The sequence below is a fragment of the Macrotis lagotis genome, chromosome 5 (assembly GCF_037893015.1).
Source record: "Macrotis lagotis isolate mMagLag1 chromosome 5, bilby.v1.9.chrom.fasta, whole genome shotgun sequence".
Classification (NCBI taxonomy): Eukaryota; Metazoa; Chordata; class Mammalia; order Peramelemorphia; family Peramelidae; genus Macrotis; species Macrotis lagotis.
Genome location: NC_133662.1, coordinates 229,639,773 through 229,662,118, shown reverse-complemented (window position 1 = coordinate 229,662,118; position 22,346 = coordinate 229,639,773). Strand labels below are relative to the sequence as shown.

Sequence of the window (22,346 nt, the reverse complement as noted above, 5' to 3'; positions counted from 1 at the left end):
CTTACTGCTTTCCCTCTTCTGACAGTGGTAGGTATTTGATATAATTTACACATGTACTGTCATGTAAAATATATTTCCATATAAGCTTCAGTAATGGAAGGAGAAACAGATGAAAAGGAAAAATAACTTTGCAAAAGGATAAAGTAATTGAAAAAATATACTTTGATCAGTATTCTGAGTTCATCAATTCTTTATCTGGGTATAGATAGCATCTGCCATCATGATTCCTTTGTGTTTGTCTTGCCATGAGAGCTGAGTTACTCATAGTTGATCATCACACAATGTGAGCAGATTGATTTAAAAATAAATTTATACTAAAATGTTGGAGACTTCATAAGCTAACTCAATAATGGATAAACTCCATCACTGGTGTGGGCTCTAGTCCATCCACACCTTCTCACCTCATGGGTCTTGTCCATGTTCTGTTAAATGGTCTCTTTAACAGAGAATCTCCCCAGTATTTACAGGGGCTTTTCTATTTTGTGAATACCAGTATAGCAGAGAACTGTCCATCTGTTATGCCTTGTTTTCAGTGAGTAGCCCAACCTGTTTTATAATCATGCATGGTTAATGTTCCCCAGGTCCTAGAAGGCTTTTTTTAGGCCTCTTCTTTCATGCAAACCATCCTCAGCAATATGGTAGCCTGCTTAGACCCATTATTCACTTCTCTAGTCATTGTCTTTGAGTCATCTACAATTTGGATTCTTGTGAAATTGTGTCCTTCCATTATTTTTGATCATACAGCATCAACACAAGATCAGTGGTGTTATAAATTAGATCTGCTTTTGTAGAAAGATTAGAAGCTGTGGCAATTTTCTAGAGGTAATTAAGTCAATTTTTTCTACTTTGAGTCTGGGTCCAGTCCATTGCCCATCTGTCTGTCAAAGAACTATGAACTGGTAGGTTAACTCCATCCAACTGTATATTTTAATCAAATTCTACGTTCTTCACCCATTGACTTTTTTCTATGTGGATGATTGAGGCCAATGAGTTTTTGAATGGCCATGAGTTTTATTGAGATTCTGGGGCTTTATGATTTTTTTTTTAGGTTTTTGCAAGGCAAACAGGGTTAAGTGGCTTGCCCAAGGCCACACAGCTAGGTAATTATTAAGTGTCTGAGACCGGATTTGAACCCAGGTACTCCTGACTCCAGGGCTGGTGCTTTATCCACTACACCACCTAGCCACCACCTAGCCGCCCCCTGGGGCTTCATGATCAAAGAAAGTATATGGGAGAACCTCATCATCTAAGATTGCTTCAACAGGCATTTTTTAAGAACCTACTATGGGGACAGCTAGGTGGCACAGTGGATAGAGCACTTGGAGTCAGGAGGTACTAAGTTCAAATCCAGTCTCAGACAATTGATATTTACCAACTGTGTGACCTTAGGCAAATCACTTAATCCCATTGCCTTCCAAACAAAAACTGTGCTAGGCACTAAGAGAACAGGAAAAACAAAACAAAACAAATTTTATGTAGAAGGTGAGAGAGAAAACATCTACATGGACAAGTAAATAGAAATATTTGTATAATACATATTGTGTGTATGTGGGGGGGGGTGTTTCTGTGTATATTAGGGTAGCTAGGTGGTACAATGGATGAAGCATTGGGAATCAGGAAGACTCATCTTCAAATCCAGATATTTTTTAGCTTTGTGACCGTGGGCAAGTTACTTCACCCTGTTTGCCTCAGTTCCTCATCTATGATCTGGAGAAGGAAATGACAAATCACTCCCCCCAAAAGGGGGTACAAAAAAGTCAAACATAACTGAAAATGACAGAAAAACAAAAGTATGTGCATATGTGTATATTATACAATATAAAATAAACTAGAGAAAGGCAAATATTATCTTCTGATCTGTCCACATCAGAAAATATACCTGGGGAATGAACTTTGGGCATGATAACAATATTCTCTAATACTTAGAAGTTTGCAGAATTATGTAGTATTTCATTATCATCCTCATTTTACAATTAAGATAAATGATCTCACATTTTGAACTTTGCACGAGATATCCACTAGGATGGTGCTGAACACCTTTGGCAAATATAGGGCTTTATGCCTTGCTTGATGGTGAGGACCAGAGGATCATTGCACCAAATTACTTATGTAGTTGCACCCGTAAAAGAACCTCACCATGTGCATATAAGGAAAAATACCTTTACAACTTTGTTTTGTTCAATTGAGATAACAAACATAATGGGATATTATATTCTTGAAACCAGTGTCGCGTCTGGTATTATGATCTGCTATGGAAAATATTCTGCAGAAATAGGTCTATTCTCTTCTCACATGTTCATCAATAGGCATAGACCATTCCTCTCTTTGGCTGAAATGATGATTTCTTTGCCAACAACTTCTGGTGAGAAACAAAACTATAAGGAGAAGGGCCTGAGGTCTCTCTCCTCTATATAGCCCTGGGAACAAAATCTTGGTTCTTAGCTTCCCATATGATCTTTTCTATTCTGGCTAAAAGTCTCCAATCTTGTTACTGCATTTCAAAAGATCGGGAGGATGCCTCACCTTCCTAGGATTCTAGAGTCCATGGAATTGTAGTCAATAAATGTCCCAAAGAGCAAGAAGTCAACTGAAAGAAAAACATTCAAGACCCGCCAGCAATGGTTGAGAAGAGCAGCCTTGGCAGTGAAGTTTGCATCTGGACATGAACTTGGTGGGATCAAGGAATTAGGAGCTAAACTAATCTGGACCTTCTCCCTAAGCCTTCAGAGACTGAATTAGTGCCAGAGGGTGTCAGGAAAGAAATCTCAAACTTCTGTTCTTATTATAACTTCACAGTAAATATCTATTTGTAAAAGTTAAAAAAAATAAAATATTTTATGGAGATCAAGAAATAGGAAGAAATAAGAAATATCAATCAATAGTTGCTGAGGTCTCCTCAATTCCCTTTTTGGGGGGCTAGATACTAATCAGATACTGATTTTTTTTCTCCTCTTTTGGAATTTTCCCCATTGAAGTATCTTGAAAAAATGAAATCCTAAGCACCTTTAAAACACAAACATAATTTCATTGTTTATTATTTTTATTATTTATTATGAGTAGATTCAGCTAGTTTTCTTTTTTGTTTTTTTTTAATCTTAAAGTGTGCAATTATTTTATTTCCTTGCCTTGATAGCAAGAACTTCATTTACACAGGAACCTGCTGCTAGTACAACAATTGACAAAGAGAGGTGTCTCCCTATCACAGGGGACCAGATTTCCAACAAAGCAAAAGATGTAACTAAATGGCTGAGCTCAAACACCTCTTTCCCTGCCTTCCTCCCCCCATCTTCCCCAAAAGAGAAAACAATAAAACTGAAAAATAAATCAGGACTTTCTAAACAGCAGCTTTGATGAATGAATACAGAACAAGGGAGTTGAATTTATCAACCATATATGTGTGCATGGGAGCAAGAATGCTATGAGGGAGTTAGTCCCCCTCCCACCTTCCCCTGTACCCAGAATAGTAGGGTTTAGGAATGATGAGGAAGGTTTCCATTCTATAGATGGGAATGTTTGAAGGTTAATTAAGTCCAGGATAGTTAGGATTTCTTGTTCTGTACTAAAAGGTATACAGAAGCTGGGACAAAGATTCTCTATAAATTCAGTTAAGTGATATAACCTTCCCTCCCTCCTTTTCAAAATCCAGACTTCAAAACCACACTCTTAGTGATTTCACCTCCACTGGGACATTCCATGAGAAAACAGAATGGAAGTTAGACAGGAGAGTGAAGAAAGGAGTGAAGAAAGACAGGAAAGTGAAGAAAGTTTACACACTTTAAGATTTAAAAAAAAAGGAAAGGAGGAATTGTATTTTAGGGTCCTAATGCCAAACAAGTTTCCTCTTTGGTTCCCAGGCTTGGCCCTCAATTTAGAAGGACAAAAAGGAAATGTCAAGTGGCCCAATACTTCCATAGAAGACTCAGGAGAAAACACTCTCCCCTCAGCCTCCATACTATCTTTTAAGTGAAGTCTGGAGATACAAAACCCAATTAAGCCAGGTAATAGTGGTTATAAACTCTAGGGTCACATTCCCCTTTGAGAATGATATCTAGGAGGGGTGGCTAGGTGGCGTAGTGGATAAAGCACCAGCCCTGGAGTCAAGTACCTGGGTTCAAATCCAGTCTCAGACACTTAATAATCACCTAGCTGTGTGGCCTTGGGCAAGCCACTTAACCCTGTTTGCCTTGCAAAAAAAATCTTAAGAGAGAGAGAGAGAGAGAGAGAGAGAGAGAGAGAGAGAGAGAGAGAGAGAGAGAGAGAGAGAGAGAATGATATCTAGGAATATTAGGGGGAGAATAAAGCCCAATGTAGGACTATGGAAGAGATGTCACCAAGGAGAGATGATAAAAACAGGTTTGGTCAAATAATTGGGGTAATTAGAGCATTTTCTTCTGTTTCTCATCTTCCTACAAATGTATCAAACTGGGCTTCTCACCCCCCAAGTTAAGAAAACTGGGAAGTCCTTCCTGAACAGAGACTACCTGAAAGCAACCTAACAAACCCTCCCACCCCACTGGACCCTTCTATCCAGCACAACAAAGGCTAATTCTGCAGGGTAAGAAGAGGGCAGAAAAGAGGGGTGCCATCCCCATTTCCCAATCATACATGTCAAAAACTTCCCCCCAGCCAATGCAGCAGTTCTGTCCTGCGATGCCTTCTTCCCATAGACGCTTTCATCACTGTATGCCACATAGAGAAAATAGTCTTCTTCATGGTTGTCCTCATAAAGCTGGCCCATGGTGGCAGGAGTAGGAGGGATAGTGTTGTTGACAAAGAAGAATAGGGCGTCTTCTGGCCAAAGGTGGATCTGCTTTCGAATTAAGAAGTAGAACTGACCAACGGTAAGGTCAGAGGGCACCAGGTACTTCTTCTTGTCCCAGTCAGGGATTCTGGCTTTAGGTGCCTTCTCCACGATTCCAGGCACTCTGTCTGGGTATTTCTTCCGAATTTTCTCCCCTTCTTTCTTCCAGTACTTGAAAGGATGATCCTCCTTGTATTGGAATGTCATGATGCTCTGCAGCGTCTCTGATCTCCCCTGGGGGGGGGGGGCTGGCTCAGGGGAGTGGATGAATTCTCTGGCTTCCCCCAGCCAGAGTCCAATGAGAGAGCCAGAGAGCCTTAGCGCTGTCTACCCCCCCACCCGCTGCTCTGCCAACCAGCCCGAGGAGAGTGCTCACAACTTCAGATGCTTTTCTTGACTTTATCATGTACCTATCCCAATGCTCCATGGCCCCACAGAAATTTTCCTGGATACTCCAAGGCTCTCCTGGCAGAGCTCAAGCTCTAACAGGTTCTAATAAGTAGGGAAGGAGTTGACCATTGTGACCATTGTGTCTTCTACCCAAAGTTCAACATTGCTAAGTACAGAAAGGTCCATCATTAGAAGAGGGGTCAGTAAATGATGAATTCTTTAATGGGGCAACCATGAAATTCTAATGTGAGGTTAACTTTTGTGGAAACTTTGGAAAGTTAGCTTAGGAGAATTACCTGTGGGTAATTTGGCACAAAAACCAGATTGCTTGAAGTTGAAGTCATGAAGAATAACAATCCTTTCTCCCTAGGGATAAACTCAACTTGTCTAGACAGTTCTGGGTGAAGTACCAAAGCACACCTGCCTTTAGCTTCCAAGGACCATTCCCTAAACAGGTTAAAATACGTGTGAACTTCTTCTTTACTGACCCTCAAATAACCTGGGCTCAATCAAACCAATTCCAATGGGGGGGGGAGAAATCAATCTAGAACATCATTTTCTCTTTTGGTTCATTATGCTTCAATTTGGAGTGCCCCAGGAAGATCTCTAAATATTTCCCCATAAGTGGATAACAGGATACTAACTACATATCAGGTATGACACAGTCTTTATTTCACTCCTTGTAAGAAATATATAAGACCCTATGAACAGAGTCAAAAATATTCTGTTAGACTTCCTCCAAAAATTAAACCCTGGGTGGGGGGGGGGGGCAGTGGTACAAGCCCTCCCCAACCTGACTTAAGTTGTATGATCAAATTGTGGAATCAGCATAGAGAATTGGCAAAGTTCAGACCTTCTAACCTTCTATAGGTCAATAAGTCAATAAGCTTTCATTAACCACTTGTTCTTTGTTAGTCACTGTGCTAAACTCTGGGGATACAAAGAGGCAAAAGACAGCCCTTGCCCTCAAGGAGCTCATCACCTAATGGGAGACATAAGAGTAGACAGGTACAAACAAGCTTAATAGAAGATAAATAGGAAATAATCTACAGAGGGAAGGCACTAGAATGATGAGGGCTTCCTATAAAAGGTAGGATTTGAGTTGGGACGTGAAGGGAGGTTAGTAAGAAGATGAACAGAGAATAAAGTGAAGCATGGCTGGGCTCCCCCTAAATAATGAGTCAGGATGATCACTTACCTGGATTGTGAAAGGACCATAGAGACTAGCCAATCCAATCTTCTCATTTCAAATACCAATCAGACCAGTGGAAGCAACTCCAGGGTAGGAGCTCTTGGGGCTGAAAAGGTTAAGTGGATGGTTGGCCCCAGATGGTAAAAAGATGGTCAGAGTCGGGGCGGCTAGGTGGCACAGTGGATAAAGCACCGGCCTTGGAGTCAGGAGTACCTGGGTTCAAATCCGGTCTCAGACACTTAATGATTACCTAGCTGTGTGGACTTGGGCAAGCCACCTTAACCCCGTCTGCCTTGCAAAAACCTTAAAAAGAAAAAAAGGGGGGTGGCTAGGTGGCGTAGTGGATAAAGCACCGGCCTTGGAGTCAGGAGTACCTGGGTTCAAATCCAATCTCAGACACTTAATTGCCTAGCTGTGTGGCCTTGGGCAAGCCACTTAACCCCATTGCCCTGCAAAAACCTTAAAAAAAAAAAAAAAAAAAAAAAAAAGATGGCCAGGGAGCAGAGCAAAGCCTGGGTTCAGCCTTTAAACTCCTTGGAAGAGCTCCCAGCCAACTCTTCAGCACTTTTTGAGAACAATGGGTCCATTCCCTGACCTGCCAGAAGATATGGCCTTAAAGGATGGTTGGACAATAGAGCCAATAGGACCTGCAAAAAAATGTTTCCTGGCTTTATATTTTAAGTGACCTCCTTCCAGGAGAGTAAAGAAGTTATAAGTCATTTTAACAGGTGCTCTTGTGTTTTTTGTGTTCAACACTTCTTTTGTATGGGAGAAACCAATGATGCCCGATTTCCATTGTTTACAGTGTAGCTTTCTGTTGTCCTTTAGAAAAACCAGAGCCAGGGATTCTCCTCGAGGCGCTGAGCCCTCTCTCTGGAGATCAGGAACCTCCATAACTGACCCTGGCTTAGGGATCCCTTAGTAGAGAGGGAGAGGCATGAAGGCTGCCAGCCCTGCAGGCCTAGCAATAGTTCTGCTTGGGCTGCTCCACCATGGTCAGCCCCTTATATGTCACAAGTATAACTCACCTGTTACATAAGCAGACTGGCAAGAGGCAAAGGGCAGGTAAACAAGAGTTATAGAATAGCCAGGCCTTCGAACCACAGACCCTGCTCTGCCCTCTCTCTCTAAGAGCCCTCCGGGAAAGTCCATCCTCTCTAGTCAGGTAGCCCTCCTTGTTCCTTCAAACTGCAAGTAGCTTCAAACTACTGATTCAAAAAGGATTTGTTGCCGAGACAGATAGTGTTTATGGTAAACACACACACACACACACACACACACACACACACACACACACACACACAAACACACACCAATTCTGAGCTCAAGGAAATACTAGCAATAGGGTTTGATTCCTCACAAAAAAAAAATCCAAGATTTGGAAGGAGAGGGACAAAATAGAAGCCCCCTCCCACCTCTTTCTCTGTCTCTCTGTCTCTGCTCCCTCTCTCTTTTTCTCTCTCTGTCTCTGACTCTCTGTCTCTCTCTGTCTGTCTCTCTGCTCTTTCTTTGTCTCTGTCTCTCTGTCTGTCTCTGTCTCTGTCTAACCAAGAGGAAATTTTCACAATCCTATTTTTGCCTCCAATAAAGAAGTGAGTTGGAGGCTCTGGAGTTTCAGAGAAACAAGCCAAGGGATTATTAGAAGGTAATTATCCTGACTCTCATGCTTCCATAGGCTTTCAAACTGAACCCTGCCCTTCCTAGTCACAGTTGGTTGACTGAATTATACCATTTTTACCTTGCTTTGGGATCATGCCTGGGCTTTACCTGGACCATGAAAAGACCCTAGAGACTAGCCAGTTCACTCCTCATTTCACAAATGGGGAAATTGAGCCACAGAATAGAAAAGTGACTTGCCCATGGCCACACAGATAATGAACAGCAGAGCCAGGATATGGCCTTGGACCTACCTTCAGATTCTCTGTCTCTTCTCTGCCATTGGACATGGCAGTCCCACAGTCCAATTTTCCAAACAACAGGTCTGACTTTGGAACAAAATTTGTGAGGATAAAAGGAGTAAGTGCTGAGTTTTGCAGGCTGAGTTTTCCCCCATTCCCACAAACTTTTCCCCAGTATTGGGAAAAGAATCGGGAGCCAGTAAACTGACAAGAAACAACCTCTAGTCAACAGACAGACATAAAACTGTGCAAAACATATACTTAGCCATGCTTGATGTAGTTCTTAGTATTGCTGAATTGCTTTTTTTCTATTTCTTTTTTATGATTTGTTCCAAGGAATGACTCACTGGATAGGGAGGGGAGAAGGAATAGATCTGGAAATAAAAGTACTTGAAAAAAACCTATTAATATAAAGAATATGCAAAATAGCCTCTCTTTTTTTTTCAGTTAAAGATACAAGAAGTTTTGACATGAAGAGAGAAGGATTGGCCCCATCCCTCTCCTGTCTCATCTATTCAACTTCTTCCCAGCCAACTCCGTCCCTGACTTTGTGCTAAGATTCAAAGAGCTGAAAAGTAGGATATAAAGGATTCCCTGCCTCCCCCACTGGATTTCACAAAGCACTTTCTCTTCTACTGATTAATATATTTACTATATTTATGGTGCCCCCATCCCAGTTATGATGGTCCTATTCCTCTTTTTCTTTTCTCAATTAAACTTATTGAAAAAGCTGTCTACATTGAGTGCTTCCCTCACTTCCTCATCTCTAATTCTCTTCTAAACCTTCAAGTCACTTTTCTACTCTGTGGTTCAATTTCCCCATTTGTGGAATGAGGAGTGAACTGGCTAGTCTCTATGGTCCTTTCACGGTCCAGGTAAAGCCCAGGCATGATCCCAGATTTGGTTTCCAACCTCATCATTCAGTTAAAACTACTCTCTCGAAATGTCCCCCATCTAAACCAAAATATTTATACCAGTGCTTTTTGTCACAGCAAAAAATTGGAAACAAAGTGGATGTCCATCCCTTGGGGATGCTTAACAAATTGTGGCCCATGGATGTAATGGTATATTATTGTTCTGTGAGAAATGACAAATATGCATTTAGAGAAGCATGCAAAAATTTATATAATCTGATGCAAAGCAAAAAAAGCAGAATCAAGAAAACGATATACACGACCATGACCAGAGGAATACAGGAGTCAAGTCAAACTGTCAATAAGGAAGACCGTTATATTTTCAGTGTGAACATTTAGTTCTCAGAAGTGGACAAATTCAGGGCTTACTATATTATTTTGTTGATTTCCAGGCTAAAAAATTGTTGGGGAAAATAATAATACAGATTAAACTTAAAATTGTGTCCTATATTTTTTTCCTCAACAGAGCAGTTTGCTAAACATTTACCAGCATACCTGTGACTGGGAAAATGTAAGCAGAAAAAACAACTATAAAACAATTGTAAAGTCAATGCTACAAAATTACAAAGGACAAGCATCGCTCCAAAGATGAAATAGGAAAAGATATCCTGAAATACACTCCTTTGCAGAGTTGGGGGTCCAATAGAGCATGTATTTTAGATGCTTCCAATATATTGAACATTTTTGCTCTATGCAATGTCTCTGGAAGTGGGAGTAAGGGAAACTTTGGTGATGTTAAAAAATTCAATTATTTTTAAAAAATATATTTTGGGGGGCAGCTAGGAGTCAGGAGGATCTGAGTTCAAATGCAGCCTCAGACACTTAATAATGAATTACCTAGCTGTGTGGCCTTGGGTAAGTTACTTCACCCTGTTGCCTTGCAAAAAACCAACACACACACACACACACACACACACACACACACACACACACACACACAGAGTTTCCTAAGTTATCTAATGATCACTTCTCAGTCCTCTTCCTCCTCAACTTTTTTGTAGCATTTAACACAGTTGACCATGCTCTCTTCTTGGATACTCTCTCCTCTCTGGGCTTTCATGACACCTAGTCCCTTCTAATCTTTCCATTCTTCTTCTTTTTTTTTTTTTTTTAGGTTTTTGCAAGGCAAACGGGGTTAAGTGACTAGCCCAAGGCCACACAGCTAGGTAATTATTAAGTGTCTGAGACCGGATTTGAACCCAGGTACTCCTGACTCCAGGGCTGGTGCTTTCTCCACTACGCCACCTAGCCACCCCTCCATTCTTCTTACACATTACTCTCTTCCATGCTCTCCATGGTCCAGTCAAAGTGGCTTTCTTTCTAGTTCCTCATACATATTGCTCCATCTTCCATTTCCATGGCTTTACACAAGTTCTTCCCAATGTCCAATGCTCTCCTTCCTCATCTCTTTCTCTTCAAATCTGTGGTTTTCTTTAAGACTCAGCTCAAATGCCACCTTCTAGGGGACCATTCCTACTCCATTCCCCAAACTGCTCCGAGGTTCCATCTATTCTGTAGGTAACTTGTATGTCCTTATTTATGTACATTAAAATGCAAGCTTTGTTTCTTCTTTCTATCCCAAAAGTCTAACAGTCTTGGTGAGTGATTGACTTATTGTTCTATACTAGACTTAAAGCTCCACAAATTGCAACTAGTGGGGGGGGGGTGATTCATTAAGGAGGTGGTATTTGAGTTGGACCCTAAGGAACAAACTGGATTTTAAAAGGGAAGGAACTAAGGACTTAAGAAACAACACGGCCAAACACTTAGTAACATGAAATTACAAAATGCATTTTGGGAAGAGATGGTAAGGGAGTAGGAGCGAAAAAAATATATGTGGAAGGGCAGGGAGTTAGAAAGGGACCAAAGCATGAAACCTAAAGAGTTTGGATTTTAATAACAACAATTATGATTATGATTATTATTATAACTAACATTTATATAAGTGCTTATTATGTCCACCTCTTTCCTAAACTCTGTAACTTACAGGCCTCTCCATCAATGGGGGTGGGAATGGGACTCCCAGATGAAGAGATGCCCAACTGGGGGCCCCTCCTCTGAACACTTGGTTTCTCACTCTGAGGTCCAAGATAACCCCCAGGGACCAATCTTGCTTCCTGTTCATCCTAGCTGGTTTAGTGAACCCACAATTATGTTCACCAATAATCTTAGGCCTAAACTACCTCCTTTTCTCTGGCACCCCAGACTTTCTAGCTCTATAAAACCCCACCCTGCAGCTTTCATCTATGGAGATTAAAGTGATTTTTGCAGACAAAGTCACTCATTGGGCCTCAGTAGGTTTCTGGGAAAAGAGAATATAAATGCAGTGGGGTCATTCCTGCCAAGGAGTCAGTTTGTGGGAATGGGGGAAAACTCAGTCTGCAAAGACAAAGGCAGTTTTGCAACCTTATCAAAGGAAGAAACTGAAGCAAAGAGAAGCTTCTGAGTTTTAGGGATATCTTTAGTTTATGGACCAAAGTGAATGGATGAGAAGCCCTTTACTGTATGCTGGATCCCATTGTTGCTGTGTGACATATTTCCTACTGGCCTTGGAGACCAAATCCAGTCTCAGACACATACTAGCTGTGTGACCTTGGGGAAGTCACTTAACCCTGGCTCTCATCCAAGATCATCTCCAGTCATCCTGATTCAAATCTGGCCACTGGATCCAGTTGGCTCTGGAAGAGAAAGTGAGGCTGGTGACTTAACACACAGTTCTCCCTCACTTAAATCCAATTGATGTGCTTGTCTTGGCTTCACCTCCCTGATATCCTGGTCTTTTTCAAGAATGATGGACAATGGGGACAGCTAGGTGGTGCCTCGGATAGAACACTGGCCCTGGAGTCAGGAGGACCTGAGTTCAAATCCAGCCTCAGGCACTTAATAATTGCCTGGCTGTGTGACCTTGGGCAAGTCACTTAACCCCATTGCCTTAAATAAATAAAATTAGGGAAAAAATTTTTAAAAAGGAATGATAGACAAAAAACCCAAGCTAATCTTTCTGTTCATCTATTCAATTCAACAAACAGGATAGGCAAAGGATTATCCTAGATCCTGAGCACAGTTCCTGCCCTCTCCCTCCCACCTCAGGGCCTTCAGATGCCCTCCACCAATAAGAAACTAGATGTCTCAGTCCTTATAAATCTGCTTTTTACTTCTTCCAAATTGCATATTAACAGTGGAGAAAGCAAGTTCTGGGTTTTTGTCTCCCAAGCCTTGGACCTTATTTGTTTCTGCTGTCACATACATTGCTAAATAAATCAAGAGTGTAAGCGTGATTACTCTGTTTCTTCATTCCACCTTAACAATTGTGCCATGGAATGAATTGGATTTTAACAGAGAGAGACATGGAAAGGGAAGGCACTTCAGGCTTAAGGCACAGCATGACCAAAGGTTTAGTAACAGGAAATCACAAGATGCATTTTGGGAAAAAATAGTAGCAGACCAACTTGGCTGCAGTACAGCAGGGGGGGAAGAGGAATGAAGAAATAAATATGGAAAGGTAGGAGGGGGATAGGGTTCTAAGCACAGAGGGCTGTGAATATCAGGCTAAAAAGCTTGGATTTTAATAACGATAATTATAATCACTAACAGATGAGTATCTACTATGTGCCAGTATGTGTATTGCTAAGTACTTTACAATATTATCTCATTTGATCCTCGAAACAACTCTGGGAGATAGGTACTATTATCCCCATTTTATAGTTGAGGAAGAAAGCAGAGGTTAAATGATTTGCCCAAGGTCATCTAGCTAGAATCTGTGGCTAGATTTGAACTTGGATCTCCTGATTCTAAACCCATGGCCATCCATAGAATGGAAGGTGATATGATCAGAGATAGATGTCACACTGTCCTGTCAGTAGATGAGGGGAAACAAGAGAATAAGGGCTAGAAGTCTAAATAGTAGCTTCTTCCCCTTAACACCTTTCTTTCCACCCATGGTCTATTAGGTTGTTGGGCTCTATAATCTTTACCAGGTGTTTGGGTGACAGTGTTATTGTCATGATTACCATCACCCTTAGGAAGCTTCTCTCCGGGTCTGAGTAACCCAGGGGCAAAGGTGCTCCCATTTTATAGAAAGACAAAACCAAACCAGGGAACTTAATTGTCGTGCCACAACTAAGCCTGGGGAGCTGACAGTGCTCTCCATATCCTATCCCTTAGCCCTCAGGGACTTACAGAAAATTGGACTCCTAGAAGAGAAGTAATAAAGATAATAATAGGGAGCCTTAGTATTCTCTCCATTTCAAAACTCAACAAGAACCCCTTTGTGATCAGACAGAACCTTATCCCTTCTCCCTAACCCTAGAGATGCTGGTGTGTCAGTGGAGGGCAGCAGAGTCTGAAGGATGGACATTAGGTCTGTTCCCTGGGCAGTCTGGATTATCAGAGGAGAAGGAAGAAGAGGAGAAGAAGAAAGAGGAAAAGGACAAAGGGCTTTTGATATAAGAATAGAATCGGAGAAAAAAAGAGTAGAAAAAAAAAGCAAAGATATCATTATCATTATTATTGTTACTAAAATCCAAGCTCTTTAACCTGGTATTCAAGGCCCTCCAAGTTTAGGCTCCTAGCCACCTTCTAAACTTTCCATATTTATTTTTCACTCCAAGTCATACCCTCCAGAACACAGAGGGAATCTAAGTGTGACTGTTGGGGCATTTCCTTGCAAGGAGTCACCTCCCCTCTGCCTCCTCAGTAACCCTTCCCCCAGTCCTTTTATTCAAACAATCACCAGAAGACTCAGACCACTAGGAAGCCTCTGCCAGCTAGCAGGCTGTGCTCCTTCCCTCTGGCCAGATGCCCAGGTCCTCCCCTGCCCCACCCCCCATCGCTTACATAAATTTCCTTCCCTCTGCCCCTTCCCAGTCCACAACTGCAAGCCTCTTCCAGCCACAACCAGTCAGCAGAGCAGAGGTGAACAGCATGGGTAAGAGAAAGGCCACTTCTCCCTCCTTCCCCTACATAATGACACCAGGAAAACTTGGGGGGAGCCTGGGTCCTCCCCTTTCCTGCCCAAGTTGTTCCTCTCTTCCCTTTCCAGTACTTTTGGGGCACTCTGTGGATAAGAAGAAAATCCAAGACCAGTGTCCTTATAAGACTCTGAGAACTTTTCTTTCCCTTCCAGTTCAGCTGGGCTTGGGATCCCCAGATTATGTCCTACTAACATTAGGAGAAAAATTTCAAGAGTGCATTCACTCCGCTCCACCCCACCCTTCTGAAAGTATCAACTCAACCACAAGTCCACCCATTAATTGACCTTATGTTGCCTCATTTGGGTGAAGGATTAACATCAGCAGTTTACTGTCTCCAGGGTCTGTGAACCCAAGAATCATCCCCTCATTCCTTCCCTGCCCTGCCCTGGCTCTTGCCAGCCCAGGCAACCCAGATGCCCTAGGTCACTTAGGGAAAGAAAAGTAGTGGCCAGTCCTTTTAGGTTTCAGGTCTCTTTCTCTTTGTCCAAACGGTCCACCCTGATTTATTAACCCACCTTTGGTGGACCAGCCCTGGTGGATAGTACTAGGTAATAGAATTTTGGTTACCCACTCTGATAACGTGACGTTCTTGCCCCTAGCCGTGTTCCTTACGTGGGCTGGACGCTTGCGGGTTTGTCTAGAAAGTATCCCAGCTGGTGCTCAAGAAATATAGGGGTAGGACGAGAAATGGTTATAATCCAGTGTCTGGAATTCCGGAAAGGCTGATGAAGAAGGAGCTAGAAGTGGTTCCATGGGAATGTAGAACCAAAACGAGAAACTATTTTTCCTGCGCCCACGCTTTTCCCTACCTTGGAGAGACCCCTTTTGGAAAGGTTTGCCAGGTCCTTCTCCAGATCATTTGACAGATAAGGAAACTAAGGTAAACAAGGTGAAGTGATTTGCCCAGGGTCACACAGCTAGTAGGTATCTGAAGTCACACTTGAACTCGGGTCTTCCTGATTCCAGACCACTGTGCTACATTGGAGAGACAGGACCTGATCTTTTTGTTTCTGATTCTCTCATTTTTGTGTCTCTCCAAGTCTCTATCTCTGTTCTTGTGTTCAGGGCTCTCCCCTATATAGTCTAAATGGTCAGCATGGGGCCACAAAGTGAGCAGACAGGTCTCCGTAATTCCCATATCTGGGTTCCCTCCCAAACTCCACCAAAGTGGAACATTTCAAGGAGGCAGATTCCAATTTGGACCCAACATCCCAGGAGTTCTTTTGTAGCCATTTCCCTGCTGATGCTCTCCACTCATTCCCAGGGCAAGTTTATCATTAGGAGTGTCCTTGTGTAGGGATCCAGGGAAGATGACCTCTTGCTCTCCACTGACTTGCCCATATCTGAGCTCCCTCATTCCTGGATCAGAGATCAAATTAACTCTGAAACAAGGAGATCTGAACCGGGGTCAGCTTCCTTTCTTCCCTCTCCCACCACTATTTACCCCAAAGAGGCTCTTTCTCAATTTGCAGCTCTAGTCTCCAGCCCTTCCAGACTTACCTCCAAAAGTCCAAACTTTGGGGAATCTGGCAGCTGCACAAGTGGAAGTCTTTGCCAAAAAAAAAATTCCTTTTCCCAGGAATCATTCCAGAATATCTTATCCCTAACCCCACCCCAATGATTTTTACCACTGCTGTCCCCATAAACCATACCACAGCTTTCTAGAAATGACTGTCTGGTGCCATCTTCTACCTAAACTGAAGCCAACATGGTTGCTTGGCCTTGTCCCTTTAGAGGCTAGTATATCCAGGCTTCTAGTTATATAAGGGTTCCTGGCAAGGAGTCCTAGGAAGGACAGAGTATTGCCTAACCACACCCAGCTTGGGTCCCTTTTGGGAGTTTCCTTTTGTGTGCTTTTTCCCAGAGTTCAGAGGATTAAGACAACTGTCTGAGACTCTATTAGGAGGTTTTCAGTTTCCTGGATTCTGACTCGGTAGACACATACATGCAGGCTTGGTCTCCAAGTTCAACTTTCTCCTTTCCTTTCTTGGACATTCCAGTAGAAAAGAATAGGGAGGGGCGGCTAGGTGGCCCAGTGGATAAAGCACCGGCCCTGGAGTCAGGAGTACCTGGGTTCAAATCCAGTCTCAGACACTTAATAATTACCTAGCTGTGTGGCCTTGGGCAAGACACTTAACCCTGTTTGCCTTGCAAAAAAACTAAAAAAAAAAAAAAAAAAAAAAAATAGGGAAAGGGTGCCAATGAAGGAGAGAAAACAAAGGTGAGGGTGGGGAAACTCAAACAGATACCTGTGCCAACTGAGCAGGTGACAGAAGGTAAGAAATAAACCCAAGCTAATGTCTAGTGGAGTTACTGGGTAAAGCACCTCTCTGATCCCAAATTTTCATTTCTCTTACAGCTAAATGTGGAAAATGTGGACCTGGCTATCCTACTCCCAAAGAAGCTATGAAAGGCAAGTCCCAGGGCAGCCTGGGGGTGGGAAAGGGGCCAGTAGCCACAGGACTTGGATGCCCTTTGGAGAAGCCAGAAGGATGCTCTGACCTTGATGACCTTGAAACATGACTGTGGGTGCAGCTCCTCTGCTGAACAAAATTTGGCTTGGCATTGCCCTGCCTCTTCTCCTGGGCTCCCCTGTATTCTGGCCCCTTCCTCTCCCCTCATGGTGCCATTTCTCAGAACTTACCTAGTTCCCTCTGCTTTTACCCCCCTCCCCACTAGGTCTGTGTATACTGACCCCCCCTTGTTTATTCTTGTTATGTCAGGGCCCCGAGAGGAGATTCTCTACCTGCCCTGTATCTATCGAAACACAGGCACAGATGCCCCTGACTATTTGGCCACTGTTGATGTGAACCCCAAGTCTTCTTGCTACAGCCAGGTAAGATTAGGTGGGGGACATCAGGAGATTGATTGCCTGTAGCTCTCTTGCTCATCCCCTTCTCCCCTACCAAAGTGCCATTCAAACTCTTGGTATCCCCTTCTTGTCTAATCTCCCTCCCAACCAAGGGACCATCCAAACTCTTGGGCTATTCTTCTTGTCTTGGCATCTCAGTCAGGTCTCACCACATTCTCAGTTTGTAGGGCTTTTTGATTAAACTCTTCCCCTTTGTTCTCAGGTGATACACAGACTGCCAGTACCATACCTGAATGATGAGCTGCACCATTCAGGCTGGAACACCTGTAGCAGTTGCTTTGGAGATAAAAGCAAATCCCGCACCAAGCTCATCCTGCCCAGCCTCATTTCCTCACGCATCTATGTGGTGGATGTGGGCTCAGATCCCAGGGCCCCCAAACTGCATAAGGCAGGTTTCCCTCTCATCTTGGCCAAGACTAGATATCCACAATGTTTCAGCTTCCCCAGTAGGCCTGACCACTCCCTCCCTCTGTTCCTATGGGAAAGGGAGAAAGAACTCCCCCAAACAGATTTCTTGAGCTCTCTTCAGTGGGAAGGAGGAAAATCAGATCTTAGAAACGGGAGACTGAAGAATAGGAGAAGCCTAGGATAGTCCCATCTGGGGAGATCTGTCTGTAAGGATAGCTGAGAGGAGAGAAGATGGAACCAAGGATAGTCAAGCACTTGTATTTCATCATTGGAGGGAGTAGGAGTCACAGCAATCCAGGTTTCCAGTATCTGTTATTGCCCCCCCCCCTCCAAAGAGAGGTGATCTCTAGAATGGGAAGAGGAGTTTTCTGATGTTCTAATTAAAATTCAGGAGAGAACTGCCTCATCTCTATGAAATCTAAAGGAAATAGGGAAGGGTTAAGGATGGTGGGGAGAACACAAGTCACACTGGTTGCTGATTCCTTCTCCCTAACCTCCAGGTTGTGGAGCCCACAGAAGTGAAGTCTAAGTGTGACCTGGGCAACCTACACACTAGCCACTGTCTGCCCAGTGGGGAGGTGATGATCAGCTCCCTGGGGGATGCTAAGGGCAACGCTAAAGGTAAAGGGAAGGGATCTCATGTGCCCACGGCTTTAGCCTAGGGCAGACACCTATATATCTAGGTGGGGGCTGCAGAGGCAGGGTGAGGGTTAAGTTCACCCTAGATACTGGGGAGCAATCTGAGCTACTTCTAACCTATTAAATGAATGAATGAAAAGGCAATTATATCCTTACTTATGTGCCAACCACTGTGCTGTGTCAAGGACCCAAGTAGAAAAGACAAGGTCTGCCCTCAGAGCTCATGTTCAAATGGGGGAGACAAGCCATAGAGGGCATTTTGGCTCCAAATCAGAAAAAAAGAACTCATGGTCATTAGTGTTCCTGCATCCTCCTGAATGTTATTTCTATTGATAAAACTGGTTTTTTCCTGACTTTGGGTCATTTAACATTGCCAGGGACTTTCTTCTCTGGGTCTTCAGTGACCGTGGTTGCTGAGGAGGCAGGGACTTTAGCAGAGCCAGGTGTGAGCCACATCTCCCCAAGGATCAGTCTCCTGGAGGATGATCCTGGGAATCCGTGAAGGGAGGGACTGTATTTTTTCCCTCTCTTCACATCCCCAGTACTTTCCACAGCGTTTAATGTTTGTTGACTTGACTTGGTCAGGTGGGCCCTATTCTTCCAGTTGACCTGCCTTCAAATGGTGGTTAACAGATAGTGATGATGGGGAAGGGGGCAGGAATATTGGGAGCCTTCTCCACTAGGGCATTGGAATGCTGTGAAAGGGATGGAGGGAAGACTTCCTATCAACAGTGGCCACAGTCAACTCATGTTTCTTCATCTGTACCAGAAGGTGAACTACAAAGTCTTAAGATTCTAAGAATGAGAGACCCAAAGTAAGGGCATCAAACCTTTTAGCGTATGTGAAGAACTAGTTACCTTTAAGGGGATGGAAGCAAATGGATGATATAGCATAAAGTACCAGAGACCACCTATTTTTTGTTACTGCAATGTGAAGCGAGAGTTAGTCCTGGGAGGTAATAAGCTATAGTCCAGGCACCTAATGCTGCCTGGACTATGTCTATACATATGGACAGGGCTAGTTTTCAGAATGGGGTGATACTCACAGTAACTTCTCTATAATGCTTTCTCTCCAGGAGGGTTTGTATTGTTAGATGGGGAGACCTTTGAGGTGAAGGGAACATGGGAGAGACCTGGAGGCGCTGCTCCAATGGGCTATGACTTTTGGTATCAGCCCCGGCACAACGTCATGATCAGCACAGAGTGGGCTGCCCCCAATGTGTTCAAGGATGGCTTCAACCCTGAAGATGTCTCTGCAGGTGAGGGCTCCCTCCATATTTCAAGCCCTCCTACTCTGATTCTATTTTCTCCTGACCCTCATTTTTCAATTCTCCCAATTTTCACATTCCTGGACTGTAGACACTTGGGGACAGGGTCTAGGGGTGAATGTTCTTTTCTCCATCCTCAACTTGGCTCTGATTTTCTGTTTTCTCTCTTCCTGGGACCTTTTACCTCAAACTTCCGACCTTGATTCTTAGTCTTGCTCACCCCTGCCCTTGCTCACATCTCCATCCCATGCCTGCATCCTGACAGCTAAAGATTCTCTTCCCCTCCTCTCTGATTCCTAATTCTCCATTCCTCTCAGGGCTGTACGGGAGTCAGCTGCATGTCTGGGACTGGCAGACACATGAGCTTGTACAGACTCTACAAATGCAAGATGGGCTAATCCCTTTGGAAATCCGATTTTTGCATGACCCTGCTGCCTCCCAGGGCTTTGTGGGGTGTGCCCTCAGCTCTAATATCCAACGTTTCTACAAGACCCAAGTGAGTGGAATCCTACTGGGCTGTAAGAGAGGATGAGCAGATTGGTTTGAGAAAAGCATGAAAAGACTTGCATGACGTAATGCAGAGTGAAATAAGCAGACCCAAGAGAACACTGATACTGTTCAAAGAGTAAATGAATGACCAAGTCATCCTGAGCAGTATGATCATCCAAATCAGCTAGAAAGAACTGATATTCTGAAGAATGAGTTCTAAGGTTCCATATATTGTTTAGTCATTTCAGTCATGTCTGACTCTTTCTGGGATTTTCTTAGCAAAAATACTGTTTCTATATACAGAGAGAGAGAGAGAGAGATGGTTATAGAGATGGCGAGATGTAGATATATCTATAGATAAGATATAGATATATAGATATAAAATGTTGGCCTTCTCTAAAGTAGAGTTGAGAAGAAGTGGGACAATTGGACATCAAAATGTAACCATCACAAAAATAATTTTAAAATAAGAATGCAGTGGGACATTACCCTCTTCATTAATACCCATACCCCTTAGTCTCAGATTCTACAAGAAAACAAGGCCACAGTTTCACCTCTACTACCCCTACCTGCACATTCCCATGGTCTCGGTCCTTTTACTAAATTCAAAACCTGCCAACATAGCAAATGTGTTCAATAACTTAGTAACCAACTTTCCTCCTCTTCTAATCTGAGGAAGTCTGAACCTATCTGTTTCTCCCACCCCTCCTGGTTCTTCCCCTCTGATTCAGGGAGGAAAGTGGGCAATTGAAAAGGTGATCCAGGTGCCATCCAAGAAAGTGGAGGGATGGATGCTGCCTGACATGCCAGGTAATCACCAAGGGCAGGGCTGGATGGAGGTATTGGCATGCCCTCTTCCCAGAGGCAGGGAATCCAATGATCAAGCCAGGTTTTCTCCCTCCCCTCAGGCCTGATCACAGATATTCTCCTGTCACTGGATGATAAGTTCCTCTACTTCAGCAACTGGATACATGGTGATGTGAGGCAGTATGACATCTCTGACCCACAAAGGCCCCGCCTGACTGGACAGGTTGTAGATCTGGAGAGAGCTGGGAGGGAGGCAGGGACACAGTAGAGGAAAACCAAATGGGAATTGAAAGTGGAGGAAAAGAAGATCTGATGGAGGAGGGGGAAACGACCACTATTTGAGAAGATAAAGGACTAAAGGAGAGAAGGAAAGGCAAGAAGCTTAAGAGGGATGGCAAAGAGAGCTGACCAGATTGAGGGGAGCCCCAGAAGCAAGGCTAAGGGGAATAGCTGTGGGTTATGGAGCAGAGAGATGGCTATTGGGATACAACTCAAAGGTAAGGAAAGAGTGGTCACTTTCTATATCATTTCTCTGGATCAGATATTCCTTGGGGGCAGCATTGTTCAGGGAGGTCCTGTTCGAATTATAGAGGATAAAGAACTGAAGGAACAACCAAAGCCCTTGATCATCAAGGTAAAAGCACCCCCTTCCCTAGGAATGGAGATCTCGCACAATCCCCCCCCCCCAAGCCATCACAAGGACCTGGGATGGTGACTTATGATCAGTTTTCCCCTCTTTACTCTACCTTAGGAAGAAGGGGGGGGGGGGAATCAAGAGGATATCTAAATAGATCTCAACAGAGGCTGTAAGGCTCTTGGTGCTCTTTCCCCTAGGGTAAGAAGATTCAAGGGGGGCCCCAGATGATCCAGCTCAGCTTGGATGGAAACCGTCTCTATGTCACCACCTCCCTGTACAGTGGTTGGGATAAGCAGTTCTACCCTGCCCTCATTAGGTAAGGACCAGCTCTTTTCCCTGATCTTTCCTTCCCCTTCCTCCCCAAGCTTCTCTCCTATCTAAATAGAAACCTAGCTCGCAGATTATCTTGAAAATTCTCTAGTAAGCATCATTCCATATACTTCTCCACTGACAAACTGGGAAGAAAAACTCCCATGGATTAGTTTTGGGGAGTAATAAAGAATCACAAGGGTTGGAGGACCTTATTTTTTTCTCATCCCATATATCTTCTCCTATCATATCTCTTTTCTTCCAGGGAAGGCTCGGTGATGCTGCAGATTGATGTAGACACAGAAAATGGAGGCCTGACCCTGAACCCTAACTTCCTGGTGGATTTTGGGAAGGAACCTCTGGGTCCAGCCCTAGCCCATGAGATACGTTACCCTGGGGGTGACTGCACCTCTGACATCTGGCTCTGAAGCCTGCTCCTCCCCACATCTGAGCCCACACTCCTCAGGCTCTGCCCAGAAGGCCTCTTGGTGGGGGCCTTTGTTCCCTTCCAAAAGTCTTCAACTTCCTTCCCCAACCTATCCCATCAGAGCCCTTGGGGGGGAGGAGGGAATCTGGTTTGGACATAATTCCCTCTTTTGAGAAGTAATTCTGCCTTTTTGATCCCTGATTGTATTTTGCTCATTATCTGCTATTTTTATATGGTTTCTTGATTGACCTTGGTGTTACCATTATCTCCTCATCCCCACACTCCCACTGGTGGCAGGTATTAATAAACCAAACACTTTTAA

At 43.6% G+C, this 22,346-nt stretch overlaps 1 protein-coding gene, 1 long non-coding RNA gene and 1 pseudogene across 2 annotated transcripts in view; 1 reads left to right on the top strand and 2 right to left on the bottom strand.

Annotated features, from left to right (window-relative positions):
- LOC141488609 (uncharacterized) overlaps positions 1 to 16,515 on the bottom strand; it is a 23,778-nt gene extending 7,263 nt beyond the window's left edge. Inside the window, exons 1-2 of the long non-coding RNA XR_012468734.1 lie at positions 15,669 to 16,515; positions 6,390 to 6,489 (exon numbers count right to left, since the gene is read on the bottom strand). This is a non-coding gene — a long non-coding RNA (uncharacterized LOC141488609). The remainder of the gene's footprint in view (positions 1 to 6,389; positions 6,490 to 15,668) is intronic.
- On the bottom strand, positions 3,005 to 5,030 carry LOC141490100 (gamma-aminobutyric acid receptor-associated protein-like 1 pseudogene; annotated as a pseudogene).
- On the top strand, positions 14,042 to 22,346 carry LOC141488608 (methanethiol oxidase). The gene is made up of 12 exons (XM_074188827.1): positions 14,042 to 14,122; positions 16,528 to 16,581; positions 16,892 to 17,004; positions 17,243 to 17,428; positions 17,949 to 18,069; positions 19,164 to 19,346; positions 19,673 to 19,851; positions 20,576 to 20,654; positions 20,753 to 20,874; positions 21,193 to 21,285; positions 21,486 to 21,604; positions 21,863 to 22,346. The coding sequence occupies exons 1-12, from the start codon at positions 14,119 to 14,121 to the stop codon at positions 22,023 to 22,025; spliced, it is 1,416 nt and encodes a 471-aa protein (XP_074044928.1). The 5' UTR covers positions 14,042 to 14,118; the 3' UTR covers positions 22,026 to 22,346.

Excerpts from the sequence above, each read along its gene's own strand:
- LOC141488608 (XM_074188827.1), top strand. Across the intron at positions 17,429-17,948 it reads GGGCCCCCAAACTGCATAAG|GTTGTGGAGCCCACAGAAGT; the intron begins GCAGGTTTCCCT and ends CCTAACCTCCAG. Across the intron at positions 19,852-20,575 it reads AACGTTTCTACAAGACCCAA|GGAGGAAAGTGGGCAATTGA; the intron begins GTGAGTGGAATC and ends CCTCTGATTCAG.